The following is a 26,506-nucleotide window of genomic DNA, read 5'->3' as shown; positions in this document are numbered from 1 at the left end:
AAAAAAAAAAGCCACAACAAAATGTTCAGTAATCCAAATGACAAGGCCTTTGATAAAAAGACATTATGGGTTTATACAGAATCAAGTTCACCAACAAAATTAAAACAGCTTTTTTCTTTTTCTGGCAGTTCATCCCCACCTCTAGTTATGATGGTATCAGGATCCACACCCTGGAAGTCTCAATGATCCTCTGTCACTTTAACAGCTGTAATGCCTTGCATAGAAGCCTTCTGAAGAGAGCACAAAGCAATTCTCTGTGGCTTGACCTTCAATTCTAGCTGGAGGCAACATTTTTTGCCGCAGCCTACAATAATAGTTGATGATGATGGATAACCTCGGCCTCTCCCTCTGCTTTGCTCAGCTGACTCAGGATCAATTCAATGCATACCTGCTCCTAGTAGATCTTGCCTGGGGAAGCAAAACTCTTCTTCCAATGATCACCCTCCCCATGCTTCCCATTCATCCACCTCTGGATCCAAATACCACGGCTCCTGAGTGTCAATTACTCAACCCACTGGCCTGATAATTTTCACGTTGAGTTGCGCAGTGGTTTTTGGCTTTCTAATTGTCAGTCTCCCACAATTCTTTTTAATGTGTCCCACATCGCCACACTCAAAGCATTTAAGGTGGAGCAGATGTTTAAACAACCCAATTTGCATCTCCCTGCTGACCCCTCCAGCTCTCTGCACAATTCCTCCCTCTTTTGCAACAAACTCTCTCGGATGTGATAAGCTGCTAGAACTAACCCTTGACTCTTTCTCAACAGCTTCTCCAGGAGTGGAGAATTGCTCCTGGTCCTTCATGGGATACATCAGGTTCTGTTCCTGCATTTCTTGGGCTGCCCGGCAAAGAATCTTTCCAGGATGTACTCCCATTTTGATAAGGGAGGGGGCTAACATTGGGATGACTGACCATCTCTCAATTCCTCCTCACTATCCATCTGCCATCTTTCATTACAGCCACTAATGCTAGCTTGCACTTGCATTCCAACTGCATATATCACTCCAGCTCTCATACCATGACTGCCCCTTCCAACTCAATTATTCTATGATTCCATCTTCAAACATTTGAAAAGCTGCCACATAAAACATGGTGCAAGCATGTTTCTCTAGCTCCAGGGGACAAGGTCTGAAATAATGGATTCATTACAAGATAGGAGATTTTGCCCAAACATTAGGAAGAACTTGTTTAGCAGAAGAGCTTTTCAACAGTGGCTTGGGATTTTTCTCAGAGGGTGCTAGACTTTCCTTCTTTGAAGATTTTTAAGCACAGGCTGATGGTAGATACCTTCAGCACTCATGTTTTTACACAAAATATGAACAGCAGAGCTATGTACAGCAGACTAAACAACACCCTTATCTGTAAAATAAATAGACAGCACTTCTTGCAGCAACATATAAAGCTCCATATTCCACTCTAGTGTGCAGCACTTAAATAGCGTGAAACAACCAATCACCAGCATTATTATGCAATGTCTTCTCCCAGACATTATATCATGTCCAATACACATTTCAGGGCTGACATCATCTACATGTGCTAACCTTGTAGCTGCACACCTGATACAAAATGTATGTCTAGAAGAACACTCTGGTTTATGTACAAAGACTAAATTCTACTTTATGAGCCATAATATCCTGACAACCTCTCTTGTGGATTTCCTGTTTTAGTGGTGAGCTGGACTCTGTGCCTCTTGAAGTCCCTTCCAACTCTATAATTCTATGATTCCAGACAGCATGAAGGCAAGCAAAGACAGGTTTGGGATGTTGCTCCTCCTCTTTCAAGTCATCTCTGATTCCAAAGGGACCAGGGTTCAGGCTTCTCCCATAGTTCACAACGGGTTCTTGAAGATAATTATGCCTATGGGACAGAGTTCGTACATGTGTTAGAGATATTTCTTACAGGGCCTTTCAGCCTGTGGTGAAAAGTAGATTATAGCTTAACTCCATTTTGTCCTGATCATCCCTAGACCTACCATGTTTTTGCTATTCCAAATGTTGCTCGGCTGTCCCAAAATGTGGACAACTAGATATTAGTAGTCTGCTTCTCTCAGGAACAATATTTTTAATGTTACTACAATATTTTCCCCTTGTACAAGTATGCTTATGCAAGAAAGATTAGCTCTCCATGGAAAAGGGTCTCTAAAAGTGATATATTGAGTTAAATTGTCCCACTATGTGAAGTGGCCCTTCGGATTTCTGATAAAAAAAGCATTCTGATTTTTTATTTAAAAAAACTTGCTAATTAGCGGGGAAAATAGGCAATGTTCAAGCATATGCAAGATCCAAGTTACAGTGGTGCCTCGCATAGCGATCGCTCCATATAGCGATGAAATCGCTTTGTGACCCTATTTTTGTGATCGCAAAAGCGATCGCTTTGCGATGGCCCCCATGGGGAAAATTCGCTTTGCGATGATCGCGCAGAAGCAATCATCACAAAGCCCCCATTTTCGGCCAGCTGATCGGCAGTTCCAAAATGGCCGTCGGGTAAACAAAATGGCCGCCCGCTGTGTTGCCTTGCTTATGAGGCACCGAAAATGGCCGCCGCAATGGAGGATTTTCACATAAGGTTAGTTTTTAAGCCCATAGGAACGCATTAAACATGTTTTAATGCATTTCTAAGGGCTTTTTAATATCGCTTAGCGATGTTTTTGGTTAGCAGCGATTTTTGCTGCACGGATTAACATCGCTAAGCGAGGCACCACTGTATATCTTCCATAGGCTGTCATGGGCCCCTAAACAACATTTCTACCTCTCAGTTATGGTAAAAGATATGACCCCTTCAGTTGAGTTAATATAAGATTCACCTACTAGTGTAGCTAACCTTTTTCGTGTTGAAAGAAAGATGGTGACATATTGTCCTTGGCCTCAGGCAGGAAAACATTTTAGGCTGTCTATGCTGATTTTTTTTTTACGCAAATGCTGTGTTTTTATGTGCACTTTTTCCTCTCATATAATTTCAATTTGAAGCATTGTCTTATTTACAATTGGGATTTTGACTTCTTGTTCACTGCTCTCAGTGGTGGCAGGGTGCAAATTTCTACAAGGAGAAATGCAAGGGAGGGAGGGAGGGAGGGAGGGAAGGAAGGAAGGAATACATGCACAATACTCCGAGTATCTCAGTTGCTTACATTGTAGGGCTTTGAAACGGGTGTAAAGCTTGTCTGATCAGCTGACAGGTGGTTTGCTGCAGATCCAGGGCTCCTGCCATACGCAGCTGGAGCTGGCAATCCCCTCATGATTCACATAAGCACATGCTCCTCTTCCACAAATGTGAAGTCTGCAGAAGAAGAAATCATCCTCACCATCCATCATCTAAAAAATTCATAGAAGCAGGAGCTAGTATAAAACCATGCAAGAGGGAAGGTATATGAAAAGGAGGTCAGGATCCCTATAGCTTTGATCGTTACTTCAAAGGGGAAAGTTCAGCAGCTACACCTTTTAAGGCAAGCGACACAGGCTGAAATGTCCTCCATCACACAATGCTAAAGGGGCAGAAGGCCTGTCCTCTGTTTCATCCGGCTGCCCTACCAGGTGGCAGAAAAGAAACCCTGAATATTGGAGGGGCAAGCTAAACTTAAAAAGCAAAAACCAAACCAAACCAAAAAAAACCCCACAATGTGGGTGATCACGGAGCAAAGTAAGGCTAATTGCCTTAGAGAAAGTACAAAGGAGTCGACAAGCAGATGGAGCCTAAAGGCAACGCCCTGAGAGCTCTTTTATTTACTTAGCATAATTTACATAGCGTGTTGTGAGAGAGACGTACTAGTTACCTACTTGACTTTACTTTTTATTTTAATTTTCTGTTTATACTTTTCCATCTTGAATAATACTAATATTATTGATTTAAATTGTTGTTTTAATTGTTTTTATGATATTTTACTGTAAACCGCCCAGAGTTGACCTAAATGGGTTGGATAAAAAGCTAATAAATAAATAAATAAATAAATAAATAAATAAATAAATAAATAAATAAATAAATAAATAAATAAATACTTATTTAATTGGACAACTGTCAGGTGGATATACAGCTGGTTACAGAATTGTACTCAGAGAGTGCTTATCAATGGCTCCTTCTCAAATTGGGAGGAGGTAACAAGCAAGGTAGCACAAGGCTCAGTCCAGGGCTCAATCCTCTCCAACATTTTATTAATGATTTGAATGAGGGGGTACAAGGAATATTTATCAAATTTGTGGGGAACACAAAATTAGGTGGAATAGCTAATACCTCAGAAAACAAAAAATTAATTTTTAAAAGATTTTGATAGGCTTGAGCACTAGGCTGAAAACAACAGAATGAAATAAATGCAAATTTCCAAATAGGATCCTAGTTACCTAATCATAACTAGGACGGGCTAAAATAACTCTTTGATCTTATGCTCTACCTCTAAGTGAAAGGGCAGAATGAGGGCTTACCCCACCCGCTGGCAGCTGCCACTTCCTGCAAGGAGTGTGTGCAGATCACTGGAACAGAATGCAGCTACAACATTTAGGCAGATGTTCACCACACCACAAAGCAAATGAAAAGGGAAAAAAATGCCAGTACACTCAGGTCATCATAAAAACAATTTGCAGCATCTAAAATTAAGACTAAAAAGCTAAGAGCTTTATTCACTTGTTTGGAGTTTCGTTCTTCCTTTAAAGACCGTATTTTAAACAAAATATTTGAACTGGTTCTTTGTACAGGAAACAAATGTTTGAAATTTACTTGTACTTAGTGTAGTACCTGCCTGGGATGATAAAGTGCAGTTCACCACAAGGGAGAGGACTAGTTATAGTAAGTGATAATAACCTTTCATATATCTGGAACTTTCGGTATCACCTGGCAGGACAAAGTTCCAAACAGAGCAGTCCTAGAACAAGCTGGAAGTTTAGCATGTATACATTACTGAATCAGCGGCGTCTACATTGGCTTGGGCACGTCGTGAGAATGGCTGATGGTCGGATTCCAAAAGATCTCCTGTATGGAGAATTAGTGTGGGGAAATTGCCCCAGAGGGAGACGACAAGGAGATCTGAAGGCCTCAGGAATGGACCTCAACAGATAGGAAACTTTGACGTCTGAGTGTTCAACCTGGAGGCAGGCGGTACAGCATGGCCTCTTCCAATTTGAAGAGACCCTTGTACAGCAGGCCGAGGCAAAGAGGCAGTCCCGAAACGAGCAAAATCAGAGAGCTGGACAGGGGACAGATTGTATTTGTCTTCAGTGTGGAAGGGATTGTCACTCTCAAATTGGCCTTCTCAGCCACACTAGATGCTGTTCCAAGACCTCCATTCAGAGCACGTTACCATAGTCTCTTGACTGAAGGATGCCTAACAAAACCTGGAACTCCCCTTCTTGGAGGCACATCTTAACATGGAGAAGGAGTTTGAGTTTGTCAGTGAAGCTCAAAGTAATCCTATAAGGAAGCCAGACTCAGTCTGGACTCCCAGCAGGGTCACCCAAGGAGGAATGGTCACAGCTGAGACACCAGACTCAGATACATCTGCTCTTTTCAAGGCAGCTACTGGGCAGCAAAGCCAGCTTCTATGCAGACCAGAGGACTCTCCAGCACCACGATTCAAAAGCATCAATTCTTCGGCGGTTGAAGGAAATCAACCCCGAGTGCTCACTGGAAAGATAGATCCTGAAGCTGAGGCTCCAATACTTTGGCCATCTCATGAGAAGAGAAGACTCCCTGGAAAAGACCCTGATGTTGGGAAAGAGTGAAGGCAAGAGGAGAAAGAGATGACAGAGGACGAGATGGTTGGACAGTGTCATCGAAGCGACCAACATGAATTTGACCCAACTTCGGGAGGTAGTGGAAGACAGGAGGGCCTGGCGTGCTCTGGTCCATGGCGTCACGAAGAGTCGGACACGACTAAACAACAACATGCAGACCAAACAAAGGTCAGCTTGATTGTCACTGTTGTTCCCTCCTCCATGAGTGACACATTCAGTTACTGCTACTGCCCCGATCCCCATTGGAACAATCCATTCTCTTCTACTGACACAGCCATGGTATTGAATTTTTAAAAATGTCATTTAAAAAAAACAGATAGTTTCCCTAAACTAAAAAGAAAAACTAATTCAACAGCTGTTAAAACAGCTCAAGAAACCTTGAGCTCCTCAAATCATGCACCACCTTTCTCCTCTACTCCACTGTTTCCATTGAAAAAGACAATTCTTATAAAAGCATTCAGATTTCTCAAAAATCTCCATACACATTCTGAATATCTTTCCCTGGGTTTTGCTGAGAATCTGCAACAGCTTCTCTGGTTTCTGGATTTTGACATCTGTTTTCCTCAATTATGCAGAAGAGGGACTCACGTGTTGTTGAAAATGACACCGTTGATCCATCTCCAGGCCTCTGTTTCTTCATTCCTTTTCAGGCCAATCCAGTGATCGGCAGACGTTTTGTAGCGTCTCAAGAAATCCTTTGCACAGAAAAGAAGCATACTCACTTTACCAACAACAGTAAATCCTGGTCAATCCTGTCTTCTTCTTTTTTTCTTTTTTTTTTCCTTTTACAAGAAGGATGTTAGCTTGAAGAGAAACCCCGAACATAAGATCCCACTCTGAATTTAAGACCTTATTGAGACAGGAGGATGCAAAAAAAGAGAAAAAAACAAACCTGCAACAGCCCTTCACAGGGGATTTTAAACTACACACCAATATCATTAACTAATGCTGTTGCCCCCAATGAATCCACATTTACACGGCTAACACCATAGGTGTGACAGATGGATGTGAGATTTTGTGAGTTTTTTTTCCTTAACCTGTTGAGAAGTTGTATTTCTGGACGTAAACCTCCCCAGGTATGCATGTGGCTGAAAAACCTCACTAAGAATCACAAGGTCGAAAGGTCCACTCACCTAACCAAGGTCAGCTGGTGGGAAACACGCTGCTGCCCCACATGGTTGGACTCACCAGCTCTTCTTGGGAATCAATGACAGCCAAGGAGGCTGTGATGATTTGTGTTTTTATGTGTATTAGAGTGGGATATGTAGTCCTAAGATTGTCCCAATAGCATCCATTTTGAGTTAAAGTCTGTTCTGTAGTAGGAAAGTTTTACATGCTGTTCCAGAGAAGCTTCGCTCTCTGGTTATCTCGTTGCTAAGCTGAGTAGAGAGCAGAGAGTTTCGTAGTCAAAATAATTCTGCCACAAAGTATGAAAACAACTGAAGCCCCATGAGAAAGTTAGGCGGAACAACAAGGCCCAGGAGGCATTCTGGGAAGAAGAAGAGTGAGGAGAAAGAGAGAAAAAAGATGGAGTTTGCCTGAGAAAGGGGCAGACACGTGCTTTTCCCATAATGGACTGGTTTTCATCTAGCATCAGCCTTTGAAGACCCAAGACACGTGAGATGGATGATTTATGCTTTTTGTTAGTTAGCATAGTTTCATTTTTTTATTTTTTTAGCTGGAGTGGGGGAGTGGTGTGTTCCGTTGGTCTTGAATGAAAATGTACCTACTGACTTATTGTACTATCAACTGAAACCTTTTCTAAAGTAATTCATTTTAATAAAACAGTAATGATTGATTTCTAACTAGAAGCATTGTTTCTTGAGCAGACTAGCTGAATGTCTAATTGGCCACGTGGGTTTGCTACCAAACTTTCAGAGCCAAATCATTCTGAGTATATCTCATGGTTATGTCTGTGTTGCTTTCTTAATAAGGAGATTGGCCTCTGAGGAAGAAAATTTAGACAGAACCTGGCTGAGTTCAAATGGCTCTGCTCAGCAGTTAGAGGTTTGTCTGGTTTTCGTACTCGTCCCAATTTCCTGCACCCCCATAAATCTCTTTGGAGATACGGGGCTGCTTACATGGTTGGCAGCGGTCGGACGGAACACGTGCTTTCGTGTGATTTATGGATTTATGGTGCTTGCTTTGTAAGTGAAGCTGCAGGCATTCTTCCGGAAGCCTTGGCTGAGGGAGTGCGTGCATGCTGACAGGCTGTAAATTAGCCAAATTGCTTTTCTCTTTCCAGCTAAGGATCTTACGGAAAGACTTAGCTGCAGTGAGGTCTGATAAGAAACAACGCTTAGGTTTTAACAGACATTAAAATCTGTTTAATTGGGCTGTTTAATGAGTGGGCATTTTCATGCAAGTAAACGGTCGCCCTTCTGAAGCTCCAGTTTAGGGCTGTTCCTGCCAGAGTGTTTTATGGCTTTGCTCTCGCCCTACAGTTTCGGCTACATGGGCAGAGAGAGATTTTTCCTTTTGGGTCAGTTTGCCGTTTGCTTTGGATCCAGCTTATATGGAGCAAAACTTAGCAGCAGAAGAATTTTTGGAATTGCCTGGAGAGCTGTTTGTGACTCAGAGAAAAGCTAAAATTGGTAGTGCATCTGCTAAGTTGTCTTTGGTTAGTACAGATACGAAGCCCTGGCACCAAGAGCTTTTGGAGGCTCTTGAACAGGACGTCTTGACTCCAAGTGGTGCTAAGCAAAGGATTACTTATGATTCTTCACAACTGAGAAGGGAATTACAAAAGGGAGATATAATGGCTAAACTCCCAGCACAGGACGTCCAGGATCTACTTAGATCTGATTCAGATCAGACTTGGACTAAGTTGCAACAGATGGATCAGGCAGAGGAAATGGCGGGTGCCAGCACTCCAGTAGGGAGGGGAGTGCCAGGCAGAGGCATTTCTGATGGGACTGCAGGAGCAGCAGCAGCAGCAGCAGCCGGTGCTGTGGGTCCTGATCCTAACAAGAGTCTATCACAAGTGGATAAGTTAACAATGATGTTTGCAGATTTTGTTGCTTGTCACACTCAATCTATTCATAATCAGAACAGTGATGATGAGTTATTGAAGCAGTACAGAGAGGCAGAGGTGGAGCGTTTGGTTAATAAGCTGAAGGAAAAAGAGGAGTTCGAGGACTCAATAGCTGGTGTTGATAGAAGCAATCTACCTTACTACCATGATGACCTACCTGTTAGGCCAAAGACTGCACCAGTAGCGCCTAAGAGACAGAGTCAGCCTGAATTTAGAAAGTCTTTTCCTCAAGAGCCCAGGCAAAGTTCATTTGAGCAACGCAGGAGTCTAGCTCCTAGCCAGAGTAAAACGCCTCTTAAATGTTTTGAATGTGGTGGCTCTCATCTACGACGAGATTGCCCAAAGTTGAATGTGCCAGCTAGCCAAGTTAAGGAGCCAGCTAGGAAAACACCTGTGCCAGCTCCACGCAGATCTAAAGCAGGCACACCCAAGATGGCGTATGTAAGTTCTGTGCCAGCAGGAACTCAGCAAGTGCCAGCTGCCAGTAATGCAGTTTCTGTGACTCACCAGTCAAGCATTGTGCCTTCACAGAGTCAGGAAGGAGTTAACTTAACTGTAACCCCTTCGCAAGCCAGTGGAATGCAGGCAGCAGTAAACCAATATGTGCCTAGAGTTTTGGACTTACAAATTGCTTCAATTTCCTCAGAAATTGTAAAAGAGACTGCATCAGGAGAGAGGTTTTCTGTTATGGATCCTGATTGCATAGTACCAACTGCGCAAAGGGACTGGGCAACCCGCACATTTTCTGAGGTGGTTTTTCTTCACACACCTGGAGGTGATATGGCTTTAAGTGCTTTTCGTGACTCGGGTGCCGACATTTCTTCGATAAGCAAACGTTTTCTAGACCCCACCTTAATCTTGAACAACCTGAGGTGTCCAGTAAAAACTTATGGATCTGTAGAGACTGATCAGCGTTTCATTCCTTTAGCTTATGTCAAAATTTCGTATAAGTCTTGGTCAGGGGTAAAACATATTTTAACCCATGAGGGAAAACCTGATTTTCTTCTTGGAAATGATCTTGCTTTTTTGGATCACATGCAGAGTCAAAATGCAACTTCAATGTCGGTAGTTACGCGTTCTCAAAGTAGAGAGATGCATGATCCTGAACGGGAGCAGGAATCCACTGAGGATAGCTCAGATGGAGACCTTACCCAACAGCAGCCTCTTGTGACCGAACCTGATAATGCAGCTACAACTGAAACTAAAATGGAGGAGGTGGTACCTAAGGGATCAGAGGACTTTAGACTGAAGCAACTTAATGATCCCTCTCTAGCTTCTTTGAGGTCACAAGCAGACAACTATGCTGAACGTCCTGCGCATCAGCAAGTTAGTTTCCTGTGGGGAGAAAATGGACTTTTGTACAGAGAATATTTCCCCAAATCCAACTTGGATGCCCAACCTGTTCAACAGTTAGTCGTGCCTACTGAATATAGACTGAGAATACTAGAAATGGCTCATGACCATCCGAGTAGTGGGCACCAGGGAATACAAAAAACCCTGAAGAGGATTTCTCAACATTTTTACTGGCCTGGTATTTCAAAAACTGTAAAGGACTATGTCAGTTCTTGTGACTATTGCCAACGCACAGGCCATCAAACTGACAAGGTAAAGGCCGAAATGCAGATTATGGAAATTCCTGACCAAGTGTTCCAGTGTTTGCAAATGGATGTGCTAGGACCTTTTGTTCCTACTAAATCTAAGAAGAAATACATCATTTCTTTCATCTGTTCTGCCAGTAGGTGGATCGAGGCTTACGCTATTAGCAACCTGACAGCTACCACCATAGCTAGAATTATTGTGGACTTGTGCTCGCGTATTGGAGTACCATCCAAAATAATTTGTGATCAAGCAGGAGCCTTTACAAGTGAACTTATGCGTAAGATCTGCGAGATAAGTGGAATAACCATCAGTTTTTCCACGGCCCATCATCCTCAATCTCATGGTATGGTGGAAAGAGGTCAACAAACTTTGCTTAGGATGATTAAAACTTTGACCCAAGAATATGGAAACATTTGGGATGAGCTTTTGCCTTTTGCTTTGTTTGCTTACCGTAGCTCAGCTCATTCTTCACTAGGTGGCTTTTCTCCAAGTGAGGTGGTGTTTGGAAGAAATCTACAAGGACCATTGGACTTCCTGAAATCCGATTGGGAAGGTGTGGTTAAAAGTAGTACTGTGCCAGTTGCTGATTTTGTTAGAAAACTTCAAGAGAAACTCTTGGCTGTCCAGGAGTTAGCCAGAGACAATTTGTTGGACGCTCAAGCAAGTCAGAAGTTCTTCCACGACAAGAGATCCAGACACAGGGAATTTTCTGTGGGTGATTTGGTACTTGTTCTGAACCCACTCAGACCTTCTAAGCTAGAAGTTGTCTGGGAAGGTCCAGGTGAAATTGTTCAAAAATTGGGAAATGTCAATTATCTTGTTAAAATGTTAGATTCTAATAAGAAACCTGTTCTTTACCATGTCAATAGTTTGAAACTGTACAAAGATAGATCTGCAATGGTTTTTCAATGTCATGCTGAATATTTTCATGCTGCAAATGAACCTATTGATATGTTGTCTGAATTGCAAGATGCAGGTACATGGTCTGATAATCTTGTTTTAACAGGTACCGTTGATCAGAAAGAAAGGTTGTTTCAAATTTTAGAACAATACCAAGATGTGTTTTCAGATAAACCAGGTTACACCAAATTGATCAGTCATGTGATAACTACTGAGAACAACGCCCAGCCCATACGGTCTAGCCCATATAGAGCAATTGGTAATCATGCTATCCAAATTGAACAAGAGATACAAAAGATGTTATCTTTGGGGGTGATTGAACCGTCATTCTCCCCTTGGGCTTCTCCGGTGGTTCTGGTGCCAAAACGTAACGCTTTGGGTGAAATTCTCGAGGAAGTAAGATTTTGTGTTGATTACAGAAAGTTAAACAGTGTTACTGTTCCAGATCCATACCCATTGCCTAGAATGGATGATTTAATTGAACATCTTTCAAAGGCTAAGTTTATCAGCATTCTCGATCTAAAGAATGCTTATTGGCAGCTAGATTTAGCTGAAGATTCACGAGATAAGACCGCTTTCATCACGCACGTGGGAACTTTCCGTTTCCGCAGATTGCCATTTGGTTTGAAGAATGCAGGTGCGTCATTTCAAAGGATGATAGATAAACTTTTACAAGGTTTACCTTTTGCAAGTGCTTATCTTGATGATGTTGCCATTTTCAGTTCTGATTTTGATTCTCACATGTCTCACATTGAAACTGTTTTGTCCAGACTTCAACAAGCAGGACTGACAGTCAAAGCCAGCAAGTGTCAGTGGATGCAAGGAAAAGTCATGTACTTAGGTCATTTGATTGGGCAAGGAGAAATTCAGACTTTGCAAGCTAAAGTACAATCTATTAATGATTGGCCTATTCCAAAAACTAAGAAACAGGTACGCTCGTTTTTGGGCCTAGTCGGCTACTACAGAAAATTCATTCCTGATTTCAGTCATTTGGCTTCACCTTTGACAGAGCTCACTAGGAAGAGACAGCCTGTCAAGGTAAAGTGGACACCAGAGTGTCAAGGTGCCTTTGAAGCTTTAAAAGCTAAGGTTATGGATGCGCCTATACTGAAGTCCCCTGATTTTGACAAACCATTCATTTTACAAACTGATGCTTCTGAATTAGGACTGGGAGCTGTTTTGTTACAGCAAGGAGAAGATGGGAACCTTTACCCTATCTCATACTTCTCTAGAAAACTCTTGGATAGAGAGAGAAGTTACGCAGTACCTGAAAAAGAAGCTCTTTCTATATTTTGGTCTCTCAATTTACTTCGACCTTACCTATGGGGTCGTAAGTTTACACTCCAAACAGATCACAGAGCTTTAGTTTGGTTGCAGAAGATGAAATCTCACAACCAAAAATTGTTGAGATGGAGTCTAGCATTGCAAGATTTTGATTTTGAAGTTCAACACATTCCTGGAAAATTGAATGTAGTAGCAGATGGTCTTTCTAGAATGTACTGTGAAGATTCTTATGAACCTGAACGTTGAAACAATGTATTCAACAGTGTGCTATGTTTCAGTATTGTAATAGTTAATCTGTAGTTGAATTCTGAGATGTAACCAGTTAATTACTTTGAATTACTTTTTAGTTACTTTTACTTGATTTCTTAAAATTAGATCAGATTAACTGCTCTGAATTTTAACGATAATCAGGGGGGGCATGTGATGATTTGTGTTTTTATGTGTATTAGAGTGGGATATGTAGTCCTAAGATTGTCCCAATAGCATCCATTTTGAGTTAAAGTCTGTTCTGTAGTAGGAAAGTTTTACATGCTGTTCCAGAGAAGCTTCGCTCTCTGGTTATCTCGTTGCTAAGCTGAGTAGAGAGCAGAGAGTTTCGTAGTCAAAATAATTCTGCCACAAAGTATGAAAACAACTGAAGCCCCATGAGAAAGTTAGGCGGAACAACAAGGCCCAGGAGGCATTCTGGGAAGAAGAAGAGTGAGGAGAAAGAGAGAAAAAAGATGGAGTTTGCCTGAGAAAGGGGCAGACACGTGCTTTTCCCATAATGGACTGGTTTTCATCTAGCATCAGCCTTTGAAGACCCAAGACACATGAGATGGATGATTTATGCTTTTTGTTAGTTAGCATAGTTTCATTTTTTTATTTTTTTAGCTGGAGTGGGGGAGTGGTGTGTTCCGTTGGTCTTGAATGAAAATGTACCTACTGACTTATTGTACTATCAACTGAAACCTTTTCTAAAGTAATTCATTTTAATAAAACAGTAATGATTGATTTCTAACTAGAAGCATTGTTTCTTGAGCAGACTAGCTGAATGTCTAATTGGCCACGTGGGTTTGCTACCAAACTTTCAGAGCCAAATCATTCTGAGTATATCTCATGGTTATGTCTGTGTTGCTTTCTTAATAAGGAGATTGGCCTCTGAGGAAGAAAATTTAGACAGAACCTGGCTGAGTTCAAATGGCTCTGCTCAGCAGTTAGAGGTTTGTCTGGTTTTCGTACTCGTCCCAATTTCCTGCACCCCCATAAATCTCTTTGGAGATACGGGGCTGCTTACAGAGGCATCGAAGGCAGAGCAGTTCTTCCTGCTGAACTCCCAGTCTCCTTCTGCTTCTGCAAAATAGTAGCATCTCTTTCGGTATCCAATCCAACCATCAGGACAACTGTGTACTGGAGCAGTGGGAGAACACAGCTGTGCCTCTCTTCTTCTCTCTAGTGAAAAGTATTAAGAAGTGAGACAGAATAATATTTTTATCAATGCTACATCTAGGACAGTTTGTGTAGAGAAATTTGACTTCTCAACATATGTAGATAAACAAAAAACCTGGTTCATTCACTCCTTCTATTTTTAATTGTAATTTAATTTTAACTCATTTTTAAATTTTTGCCCATCTCCAGTAGATACGCTTTTAAAATTCTATACCATAAGTCTCATTCTGTATGGAACTGGCAAGAAAACATAACTCCCAAGACCTAAACTGACCTGTCCAGATACTGCATTTATTTATTTATTTATTTATTTATTGAATTTATATCCCGCCCATCTAGTCAATAGACTACTCTGAATTGCTAAGAGAGATAAAACTTTCTCTAGCTTGCTGGTTAAGGTGCTCTGAAAGTCCTCCATGGCAGACAGAGTGTGTCTATACAACAGTTACATCTATTTGATATCACTCCATAGTCCTTTGCCTGCAGTACTGCAGTTTAACAACTGCAGCATAAGACTCCTGTACTGTATGGGATCCTTTAATTTGCAGTTTGGTGAAGAATAATAATTTTGAGCTGTCAAGTCATGTCCAACTTATGGTGGCCCTTTCCAGTGCTTCTTAGGTGTAGAGTACAGGCATGCCCCGCTGGACAATTACCCCGCTGTACGACGAATCCGCTTTACGTCGACGTTTTTGCGATCGCTTTTGCCGATTCTTCACAAAATGATGTTTTTAATAGCTGATCGGCGGCTCTCAAAATGGCCAAAGGCTGTCAAAATGGCCCCCCGCTGTTTTCTAGGATGGATTCCTCGCTTTACAGGCAACGAAAATGGCAGCCGTATGGAGGATCTTCACAAAACGAGCAGGTATTCAGCCCATTGGAATGCACTGAGCGATTTTCAATGCGTTTCAATGGGTTTTTTTATTTAGTTTGACGACGTTTTCACTCTACAGCGATTTTGCTGGAACGAATTAATATCATCAAGCGAGGCACCACTGTACTCAAAAGTGGTTGACTATTTCCTTCTTTTGGGGGTGTCTGGGGACAGTGTATCCTGCCCAAGGCTACACAGGCTGAATCTTCTCCTGGGAAGTACCTAGAATTCTGTGACAGGGAACTCTAACGTACAACCTTGAGTCACAGCGGAATGTTGTAAGGCCAATGTCTTTAATTTTTGACACAGAGAATTGGAGGCTGCTAAAGTGGACAAAGGAGAGACGTGGTGACGCTGTGGGTTAAACTGCAGAAGCCTCTGTGCTGCAATGCCACCCAGAGTAGACCATTGGCCTAGATGGGCGGGGTAAATAAATAAATAAATAAATGGAAGGTGGGAAGACCAGCAGTCATAAGATCAAATCCACACGACGGAGTGAGCTCCCGTCGCTTGTCCCAGCTCCTGCCAACCTAGCAGTTTGAAAGCACATAAAAATGCAAGTAGATAAATAGGTACCACTTTGGTGGGAAGGTCACGGCGTTCCGTGTCTAGTCATGCTGGCCAGGTGACCACGGAAACTGTTTAAGGACAAAACTGGCTCTATGGCTTGGAAACAGGGATGAGCACTACCCCCTAGAGTCAGCCATGACTGGACTAAATGTCAAGGGGAACCTTTACCTTTTACTTTTAAAAAAAGTGGACAAAGCTATCTGTGAAGTGCTGGGCACCAAGTAGCCACAAGCCGCTTCCATGATTTCCATTCCACAGGTAGAAAATCAAACAGGATACTGCCCCAAGTCACTCACTGAATTACAAATGCTAGAATTCCTTAGGCACAACCCAGGATGACAGTTAAAATGAAATCAAAGTGCTATTATGTGTGTAGTGTAGATAACGCCTGGTTTGCAGATCCACAGAAAGCATGGGTGGTTATTCCTGTCCATTAGGGAAAAAGACAACAGCTTCTAGAGAACCTGGAAGCCTTCTGATGATTTTGTGATGCTTTAATCAAATTAAACGAAAGTATCACTTTACTGTTCATTGGGACTTAAGCACTTATCTCAAATAGTCAGGAAACTGCCAGTCTTAAATGTTTACATGTTGCATTGACATTGTTCCACTATTGTAGGAAGTCAAGAATGTATTGCAACTTTAGGAGATGATGGTGTTGCTTTGAGCAGTGAACTGTTTAGGAAGAGCCACCTTGGAAATTTTAAATGGCATCTTTAACTCTCAGTTTATGCAGGCAAAGACTATGAACAGAGAAAAAGAAAAATATGTTCCCAAAACTTATACTACAAACAGTTTCTGTGGGTTTGGCAGAAAGGTAAAGCTAGAGTTAAACTGATAGAAGAAAGACGATCAATGCAGGTCTTTGCTTACCTGATATTAAAACCACACTTAAAATGATGATCGGGATGAGAAAAACTGCATTGCATATCAAGCTCACAACTGCCCACAAAGGTGCTCTACGTTTCTCACAACAGTGAAACCCTGTAAGAGGAAACAAGGTATTGATGCTGTTTGATTTCAGAAAATCTATTGCAAAAACTCATATAATTCACAAAGCACATCTCAGGGCACCAGCTTAAGTCCCAAAGTGTTGCTCTGTTTCTCCAGGTCCCCAGTGACACATCTCAGGGACAGCATCAGTGTAGGAGGTGAAAAACGGATGATTGTGAGTAACGTACTTTGAAAGGACCTATTTCTACCCATTCCCTGCTACTGCCAGGATTCCCTCTCCTTCATGGGTTGCTGCCTTGTCGTGGCGAAGGGGCTTGAGTAACTCAGAGAAGCTATGGGCTATGCCGTGCAGGGATACCCAAGACGGACAGGACATAGGGGAGAGTTCCGACTAAACGCAATCCACCTGGAGTAGGAAATGGCAAGCCACTCCAGTATCTTTGTCAAGAACGTCCCATGATCAGAAACAAAAGGCTAAAAGATATGACGCTGGAAGATGGGCCCCTCAGGTCGGAAGGCGTCCAACATGCTACTGGGGAAGAGCAGAGGACAAGTACAAGTAGCTCCAGAGCTAATGAAGTGGTTGGGCCAAAGCCGAAAGGACGCTCAGCTGTGGACGTGCCTGGAAGTGAAAGGAAAGTCCAATGCTGTAAAGAAAAATACTGCATAGGAACCTGGAATGTAAGATCTATGAACCTTGGGAAGCTGGAGGTGGTCAAACAGGAAATGGCAAGAATAAACATCAACATCCTGGGCATCAGTGAACTAAAATGGACAGGAATGGGCGAATTCAGCTCAGATGATTATCATATCTACTACTGTGGGCAAGGATCCCGTAGAAGGAATGGAGTAGCCCTCATAGTCAACAAAAGAGTGGGAAAAGCTGTAATGGGATACAATCTCAAAAATGATAGAATGATGTCAATACGAATCCAAGGCAGACCTTTCAACATCACAATAATCCAAGTTTATGCACCAACCAGCATTGCTGAGGAGACTGAAATTGAACAATTCTATGAAGATTTACAACACCTTCTAGAACTGACACCAAAGAATGATGTTCTTCTCATTCTAGGGGACTGGAATGCTAAAGTAGGGAGCCAAGAGATAAAAGGAACAACAGGGAAGTTTGGCCTTGGAGTTCAGAACGAAGCAGGACAAAGGCTAATAGAGTTTTGTCAAGAGAATGAGCTGGTCATCACAAACACTCTTTTCCAACAACACAAGAGGCGACTCTACACATGGACATCACCAGATGGGCAATATCGAAATCAGATTGATTATATTCTCTGCAGCCAAAGATGGAGAAGCTCTATACAGTCAGCAAAAACAAGACCTGGAGCTGACTGCGGTTCTGATCATCAGCTTCTCATAGCAAAATTCAAGCTTAGACTGAAGAGAGTAGGAAAAACCACTGGGCCACTCAGGTATAATCTAAACCAAATCTCCTATGAGTACACAGTGGAAGTAAAGAACAGATTTAAGGAACTAGATTTGGTGGACAGAGTGCCTGAAGAACTTTGGATAGAGGCTCGTAACATTGTCCAGGAGGCAGCAACGAAAACCATCCCAAAGAAAAGGAAATGCAAGAAAGCAAAGTAGCTGTCCAACGAGGCCTTAGAAATAGCAGAGAGGAGAAGGGAAGCAAAATGCAAGGGAGATAGGGAAAGTTACAGAAAATTGAATGCAGACTTCCAAAGAATAGCAAGGAGAGACAAGAGGGCCTTCTTAAATGAACAATGCAAAGAAATAGAGGAAGATAACAGAAAAGGAAAGACTAGAGATCTGTTCAGGAAAATTGGAGATATTAGAGAAACATTTTGCGCAAAGATGAACATGATAAAAGACAAAAATGGGAGGGACCTAACAGAAGCAGAAGACGTCAAGAAGAGGTGGCAAGAATACACAGAGGAATTATATCAGAAAGATTTGGATATCCCGCACAATCCAGATAGTGTGGCTGCTGACCTTGAGCCAGACATCCTGGAGAGTGAAGTCAAGTGGGCCTTAGAAAGCCTGGCTAACAACAAGGCCAGTGGAGGTGATGGCATTCCAGTTGAACTATTTAAAATCTTGAAAGAGGATGCTGTTAAGGTGCTACATTCAATATGCCAGCAAGTTTGGAAAACTCATCAGTGGCCAGAGGATTGGAAAAGATCAGTCTACATCCCAATCCCAAAGAAAGGCAGTGCCAAAGAATGCTCCAACTACCGTACAATTGCACTCATTTCACACGCTAGCAAGGTTATGCTCAAAATCCTCCAAGGTAGGCTTCAGCAGTATGTGGACCGAGAACTCCCAGAAGTACAAGCTGGATTCCGACGAGGCAGAGGAACTCGAGACCAAATTGCTAACTTGCGCTGGATTATGGAGAAAGCCAGAGAGTTCCAGAAAAATATCTACTTCTGCTTCATTGACTATGCGAAAGCCTTTGACTGTGTGGACCAGAGCAAACTATGGCACGTTCTTAAAGAAATGGGAGTCCCTGACCACTTTATCTGTCTCCTGAGAAACCTATATGTGGGACAGGAAGCAACAGTCAGAACTGGTCATGGAACAACTGAGTGGTTCAAAATTGGGAAAGGAGTACGGCAAGGCTGTATACTGTCCCCTTGCTTATTTAACTTATATGCAGAATACATCATGTGGAAGGCTGGACTGGAAGAAACCCAAGCCGGAATTAAGATTGCCAGAAGAAATATCAACAACCTCTGATATGCAGATGATACCACTCTGATGGCAGAAAGTGAGGAGGAATTAAAGAACCTTATAATGAGAGTGAAAGAGGAGAGTGCAAAAAATGGTCTGAAACTCAACATCAAAAAAACTAAGATCATGGCCACTGGTCCCATCACCTCCTGGGAAATAGAAGGGGAAGATATGGAGGCAGTGTCAAATTTTATCTTCCTGGGCTCCATGATCACTGCAGATGGAGACAGCAGCCCTGAAATTAAAAGACACCTTCTTCTTGGGAGGAAAGCGATGACAAATCTTGACAGCATCTTGAAAAGCAGAGACATCACCTTGCCAACAAAAGTCCAAATAGTCAAAGCTATGTTTTTTCCTGTCGTGATGTATGGTAGTGAGAGCTGGACCATAAAGAAAGCAGACCGCCGAAGAATTGATGCCTTTGAATTGTGGTGCTGGAGGAGGCTCTTGAGAATCCCCTGGACTGCAAGGAGAACAAACCTATCAGTTCTAAAGGAAATCAACACTGAGTGCTCACTGGAAGGACAGATCCTGAAGCTGAGGCTCCAGTACTTTGGCCATCTCATGAGAAGAAAAGAGTCCTTGGAAAAAAGCCTGATGTTAGGAAGGTGTGACGGCAAGAGGAGAAGGGGACGACTGAGGATGAGATGGCTGGACAGTATCTGCGAAGCAACCAACATGAACCTGACACAACTCCGGGAGGCAGTAGAAGACAGGAGGGCCTGGCGTGCTCTGGTCCATGGGGTCACGAAGAGTCGGAAACGACTAAACGACTAAACACAACACAACGCCAGGATTCCCTGGCACAGGATGCAGTTGTTCAAACACATGCATTGGTCCAAATGGCATGATGGTTCCTAATGCATGAAGGATCCCTCTGGGGTATCTGGTTCTTCCCTGTGTCTCCCTCCTCCCTCTGTTTTACACACCCACCATTGTTGCTCCAATGCTTCTTAAATTTTATTTCATTTGTGCTATGATGCATAAAGATAACATTAAAAAAAAGAACACTGGTCCAGCTGATATCCCAAGTAAACGAAACACAGACAGTAGTCAGGTATGGAGAGGAGGAGACTGACTGAAATGGCAGTAAGGAAACATCCTCAAATGACACCCACCCACAAAGAGTAGGGATCAGCATCCCATTAGTATGATAATGGGGTCCACACAGGCAGATCCTGCATGGGAACAAAGCAGACCGAAGCAGAAGGTAAGTCCAGGACCATCTGGGGTGGGGATGGAGGTACAAATATTTAAGAAGCAAGTGTCTTGTTCCACTTTGAATCTGCTGACCTTGTGCCGAGTACACCCTGGGACAGAGAGCTGGTGTCATCCTAGCAAGCTGAACAAATGTTCAGTGCAAATAGGTCCAAATCATCAGTCTATATATCCAGGAGGGGCAGTCCTTTTAGTCATGTATTTAGTAACATGTTTAGGATATGTAGGTGTCCTGCTAGAGTACTTTAGGAGGTGAAAGATTTTATCTCCCAATTTCTTTCTTCAAGCATTGGGGTAATATGTAATGATACTCGGGGACTGAAAGCGTGGGAGTGGGTTAAAGCTACTGTCCCCTCCCCAAGGGGAACACAGGACTCAATAAAAGAAATGAAGAAAAGGAGCCTTGTGGCACAGTGGTTAAACCGCTATACTGCAGCCAAAACTGTGCTCATAGCGTTGGTGTGTGTGTGCAATGTGTAGCCTGCATAAATAACTTGTAAACCACCCAGAGAGTGCTTGTAGCACTATGGGGCGGTATATACGCAGCACACTTTGCTTTGCTTTGCTGTTGCCCAGAATAGGGGAGATCATACAGGAAAAGGTAGCTGCTCTAAATGAATTATTGTCTCCTGGGCCAGATGAACCACACCCAATGCTGTGGTCTTGCCAACTAAAAATGCAACTGAATCTATAGCACCGTTATCTCAAGAGTCCCACACAAGGCATGTGGTTTGCAGAAAGATGAAATACTAGATCACATCAAATGAAAGGAAACGAAAAACAAAAAGTTTGTTCTCGCCTACACTGCATGCAGCTTTAGAATCAGGCAAGAAAAGCTACTACAGAACAATGTTTTTACATTGTTAAGAATGGCATTTGGCAACATTGTTTCAGTTTCTTATATGAGACCCTTCAGCAAACTAAAAAGTATGTTTTTGGAATCAGTGTTAGCTGAAGAGTTACATAAAATCTCTGGGACAAAGTTACACGGTACACTCTATCTTCCTAGAGAAAACACTGCTGGTGGATTTAAATTGCACTCTTTTTGACAGCCGAGGAATGCTGGAAGCAAATAAGATTAACTGTAAAAACTATACGAAGCCACTGGTGTACACAGAACCATGCTCCAAGGGGGTTTCCGTATTTTCCACAACAGAGAAAGTGACTGTATAAAAGGTGGGCCTATCCTCAATCTGAGGCAGCCCAGAAGAAAAACAGGGTTCAATTCAGTCGCTAATCTCTCTTGCTAGAAGTCCTCCAAATCAGTAGGATTTGCATATGTGTTCCTTTACCATAGAGCATCTGATTGAATGGGTTCACTCTGACTGGGACATGCAGCTCAATTTTGACCTAGGTCTGAAATGCTTATTTAGAGACAGACAAGGAAGGGATGGTACATGTATTTTGGGTGGGAAATTGCATAAGGATCCAGAAAGACTGTCTCTTATATGCCCAACTGTTCATATACCTTATTGTGGCCAGAATCCTACTGGTGTTTTCGTAAAGTATGTGCCATTCACCACAGCTAATTGCAACTAATTGATGAGGTGCTTGGGCATGTCTCAATCACACAATAGATTACACAACTGAAATGTGCCCTAGCTCCTTGTCAATTAGTCACAATTAGCCATTGCAAGATATGAAAATCTTAAATTAATACCAATTATAGAATTGTAGCCAAGATCTTACAGTCTTGTACTGATTATAATGAAGGTTATAATCAATGCTCTGTCTTTGTGGCTGATCTTGGGACCTTGGCAGGTTTGTATAGGTGCAGGTAGTCTATTTTAAAAAAAACTGGTCTCAAGCAATGGAGGTATTTCATTATTGTTGTTTAGTCGTTTAGTTGTGTCTGACTCTTCGTGACCCCATTGACCAGAGCATGCCAGGCCCTCCTGTCTTCATGGAGGTATTTAGCCTAACCTTAATTAGACACGGCTCATTAATGAATCAAAACTCACCATGCATTGGAAATTCTGTAAAGGGTACTTCTTTAATGGTTCCATTCATTTGTTTTATGTGTCCATTAACTGCCCCATTCTCTGCTCTATTTGAATCCAGAGGAAGACATGGGTCTGTGCTTCCAGCTTCAGGTGCAGCCATGTTCTCTCTCTCTTCTCTCCCAGAAGGATGCACAGACCTCAGCCCAGACCTTTCAATAAATGCAATACTGGCTCTGCTCACACTGAACTCTACAGAAATGTGTGACAATTTTCCAAACAGTTCAACAGACTGCAGATGCAACTACAGTTTGGCTACATGAGATGATCTTGGAAAACACTTTTTAAATACCACTTAATGGTGTGTTTCATACAGATACTTCATCCAGCCAAGCTGTAACTCATATGTATTCCATTCTTCTGTTTTGAAATTGCCTTTCCAGCTGCTGCTATGGCCAGTGTCAGCACAGCCTCTGCAAGTATTGAACTAAGAGCCTCTAATTGGGTTCCATTGCTTTAATTATGAAGTCAGACACCATCCTGTGAGTCCCTGCAGAAATAGATTTATCACAAAATATTATCAATAACTTAAATTTTCTGAAATTATATAATAAAAATAATAATAGTGTGCCATCCAGTCAATTCTGATTTATAGGTAAAGAATACACAAAAGTAGTTTACCATTACCTTCTTCTGGGGACATACTGTAGGACTATGCAGCTTGCCCAAGGCCACACAAGCTGTCTCTTCTCCCAGGAATCATAGCAGAGAATTGAACTCCCAACCCTCGGCTCCCCAACCAGATACCTAACTCACTGGTATCTGTACAATATAACTTCCTTGTCATGTGTCATTTTCCCTTTTATATCTTAAGAATGATCATATTTCCAGGCTATAATCCTTTTGCAAAAATAGCACATGTGTAAGAAATTGTGCAAGAGGTACATCACAAGTTTTTGAGGTTGCACAACTAAGGTTTGAAACCAAGCATGTGACCTGGGTATGTCTGAGTGCATGACAGAATGACCACACACACACAACTTACAAAACTTTTGGTTTATGTTGTGCAGGATTCTACGCACTGTGATCTAGTAATCTAATAAAACCCTTCTATTAAGAAAACTGTATATAAATCAGTGATTTTATCTGTTGCCAAAGGCAGAATAACTGTCCCTCTTCAGCTACATCATCAGACCACATATTAAGTGATAAGCAGAGGGAACTCTAGTTATTAAAGTTTTCATGTTAGATTGCCATCGAAGATGATGGAGCAAGGCAGCAAATGTGAGGTATTAGCATGTTTCCCCCATGGAGGGGGCAGACTTTACATTCTGACTTTGCCAAGGGCCACATATATTAATCCGATTCTCCAATGAGCCTCTTTGACAGGCGCTAGACTTAATGATCCACAGGGTCCCTTCCAGCTCTGCAGTTCTAAGACTATTATTACTAACACTGTGTAAGAGATGGACATAAATTATGCCCTGCCCACTATAGGTTCATCCTCTCCATCCAGGATGACCACGGTTGTGATCTCTTCCAAGACACTTGGGCAAGGCTGAAATAAAGAGTGAACTCATGTTTTTTTTTTAAAGGTAGCCATGGCTGCCAAGAGAAAAATGCCAATGTCCATTTACTGTAATGCCTTTATTAGACCAACCAAACACACACAAAATCCCAGGGGTTATGCTGGGTGAAGCCTGAAACCACCACTTCACCTGCTAGAACATCCTATGTCTGCAGACCTCTTTCCCCCCCACACCCCCTTTTCAACCCAGGACTGAAACTACCCTGACACCCTGACTGGAGAAAGCACTTTATCAGTGAAAAACAGAGTAAACATATTTACAGTTAAACACTGTTCTAGGAGAGCCAATATGTTAGTAAATGTTAGTCTAGATAACACTGTAAGTGTAAAATGAAGTAGGAAAATGGAATTTAGGGAGTGCAATCTGCAATCTTACATATGTTTACTCGAAATGAAGTTCCAGTATGTTCAGTGGGAGTTACTGTCAAGACTGAACTATCTCTACAGGCAAAAATAATGAAACTGAGGATGTCCTATTCTGGGCACATCATGAGAAGGGAGGATTCCCCGGAAAAGCCAGAAGGCAGCAGAAATAGACAAATATGACTGATAGGGTGATTCCCTAAAGGAAACCACAGACTGCATTTGCAAGAGCTGAGCAAGACAGAACATTATGGAGATCACTCATTCATGGGGTCACCCTAAATCGAGGGCAACTGGACAGTAGGTAACAACAAGAAGTGGGGACAGGATTGCAACCACAGTCTAATAAAATTCAAGTTATACTACATGTGTTCGTTTTTAAGGTGGCATGGGCAGTGACAGGGGCCCCATGAAGACAAATGGGGCACGGCCAGTGCAGCTAGTTCTCCCCCCCCCCCCCGAGAAGCCACAATATTAGGTGGGAGAGAAATAGGCAATTTGCCCAGAACCCCCAACCCACCCCATTCGTCTAACCAGACCAGGTCCTGGTCTTTCTTCCAAGAGTAACCCTTGGGAGCAGCAAGGGGAAGGGGGGGGGGAGTTGGAGCCCATGCACGCGAGCGCGCGCGCGCGCACACACACAATGCACCGCCAATGTAGGGGGGTGACTGCAGGGTTGGTCCCCCCCCTCCTCCCAGCTTCACCTACAGTCTGCCTCTGAAGCCCAAGCGCTGGCAGCAGAGGCCCCCTTCATGGGAAACATACTAAAGGGGTGGGGGGGCTGCACCACCTCTCGGGGCGGTTTCATTCGCCACAGCCCCGACTCGGGGGCAGCGTCGCCCCCCCCCCAGACCGTCCCCTCGGAGCAGGCCAGCGAGAGCCGGTCCTGAGCGCCAAACCCTCCCGGACGCACACGAGGGGGGGGGCGTCCCTTGCGAGGAACAGAATGACAAATTTAAACCGCTCGATGGGTTTCCGAACCGGGAAAGTCTTCCCTCAGCATCCTTCGGAGGAGGCTGTTGGCTGTTCCCGGGTCTCCAGTTTCCCGCCCAAACGCAGCCAACCCTCCCCCACTCCCGTCCCGTCCCCCGAGCCTTGCCTTTTCGGGGTCGAGAAGAAGTCCCGGCGCTCTCCGCCTCCGTTGCCCGGAGGGCTAGTCCAGGAAATTACTGTACACTTCTTACTACCCCGAAGGTCTCTCTCTCTCTCTCTCTCTCTCTCTCTCTCTCTCTCTCTCTCTCTCTCTCTCTCTCTCTCTCTCTGCCCTCGCCTTTTAGGAACAACAAAAGCAAAACCGAATGTCTTTCGGTTTCCCCCTCCTCCCACTCTGGGCAACCTTTTAGCAAGAAGATGACTTAAGGAGCGGTAGATATGAGAAATTCCCAGAAAGGAAACAAGTTTATCGCCTGTAGGGAGAAAGAGCAGTGGTTAATTAGCATAAGCATCAATGGAAGTAAGCAAAAAAAAAAAACCTAGACAAGTTAAAATAAATAAGCACTTTCAGAGTTGCCAGCACTGGGTACCCTTGAGTCCCTCGCCCCTGAGGTGACCACCTGCTGCAATTTTAATTGTATTTTAATCATTTTATTTTTTATTGAATTTTAATTGTTGTAAGCCGCCCAGAGACCTTTGGGTAGAGTGGGCGGCATATAAGTTAAATAAATAAATAAAATAAAATAAAGAAACTCCTATTTCTTACAAATGTCTTATTGACACCAGTACTGCGATCTACTTCCTGAGGTTATAAGTTATCAAATAGGGCTAATGGACAGGCAGCAGTGAGGGAGAAAATTTTGGTGAATAGCCTGCAGCTTTCCTCTCTCACTTAGCTTTTGGTCTCTTTTAAGCTTTTTGTTGTTGATTTTTACTCGTTTAGTCGTGTCCAACTCTTCATGACCCCATGGACGAGAGCATGCCAGGCCCTCCTCCCTCCACTGCCTCCTGGAGTTGGGTCAAATTCATGCTGGTAGCTTCGGTGACACTGTCCAGCCATCTCGTCCTCTCTCGTCCCCTTCTCCTCTTGCTCTCACAGTTTCCCAACATCAGGGTCTTTTCCAGAGAGTCTTCTCTTCTCATGAGATGGCCAAAGTATTGGAGCCTCAGCTTCAGGATCTGTCCTTCCAGTGAGCACTCAGGGTTGATTTCCTTCAAAATGGATAGGTTTGTTCTCCTTGCAGTCCAGGGGACTCTCAAGAGCCTCCTTCAGCACAGTTAAACTAGAGACAGACTTCTAGTTTGGGAGGGGCTCCACTAATGTTCCCCCTAAACCAAGTGAGCATGGGAGCAGAAGGTCTACCTTGTGACCTCTGCCCTGGAAGATCTACTAAT

At 43.0% G+C, this 26,506-nt stretch overlaps 1 protein-coding gene and 2 long non-coding RNA genes across 3 annotated transcripts in view; 2 read left to right on the top strand and 1 right to left on the bottom strand.

Moving 5' to 3' along the window:
• Positions 1 to 24: 24 nt before the first annotated feature.
• On the bottom strand, positions 25 to 25,416 carry LOC110091636 (C-type lectin domain family 2 member E-like). The gene is made up of 9 exons (XM_078388708.1): positions 25,278 to 25,416; positions 22,249 to 22,777; positions 16,280 to 16,390; positions 13,815 to 13,965; positions 6,906 to 6,939; positions 6,306 to 6,412; positions 4,413 to 4,460; positions 3,128 to 3,276; positions 25 to 1,857 (listed from the first exon to the last, which is right to left on the bottom strand). Exons 2-8 carry the CDS (start codon positions 22,388 to 22,390, stop codon positions 3,165 to 3,167), a joined length of 705 nt encoding a protein of 234 aa, XP_078244834.1. The 5' UTR covers positions 22,391 to 22,777; positions 25,278 to 25,416; the 3' UTR covers positions 25 to 1,857; positions 3,128 to 3,164.
• On the top strand, positions 6,947 to 13,780 carry LOC144587581 (uncharacterized). The gene is made up of 2 exons (XR_013542730.1): positions 6,947 to 8,199; positions 8,528 to 13,780. It is a non-coding gene; the product is annotated as an uncharacterized LOC144587581 (long non-coding RNA).
• Positions 25,258 to 26,506, top strand: part of LOC140704308 (uncharacterized) — a 44,096-nt gene continuing 42,847 nt past the window's right edge. The window contains exon 1 of the long non-coding RNA XR_012083411.2: positions 25,258 to 25,372. This is a non-coding gene — a long non-coding RNA (uncharacterized LOC140704308). The remainder of the gene's footprint in view (positions 25,373 to 26,506) is intronic.

Source organism: Pogona vitticeps, chromosome 2 (genome assembly GCF_051106095.1).
Source record: "Pogona vitticeps strain Pit_001003342236 chromosome 2, PviZW2.1, whole genome shotgun sequence".
Taxonomy (NCBI): domain Eukaryota; kingdom Metazoa; phylum Chordata; class Lepidosauria; order Squamata; family Agamidae; genus Pogona; species Pogona vitticeps.
Note: the sequence above shows the minus strand (reverse complement) of the source record. Positions and strands in the feature narration are given on the sequence as shown.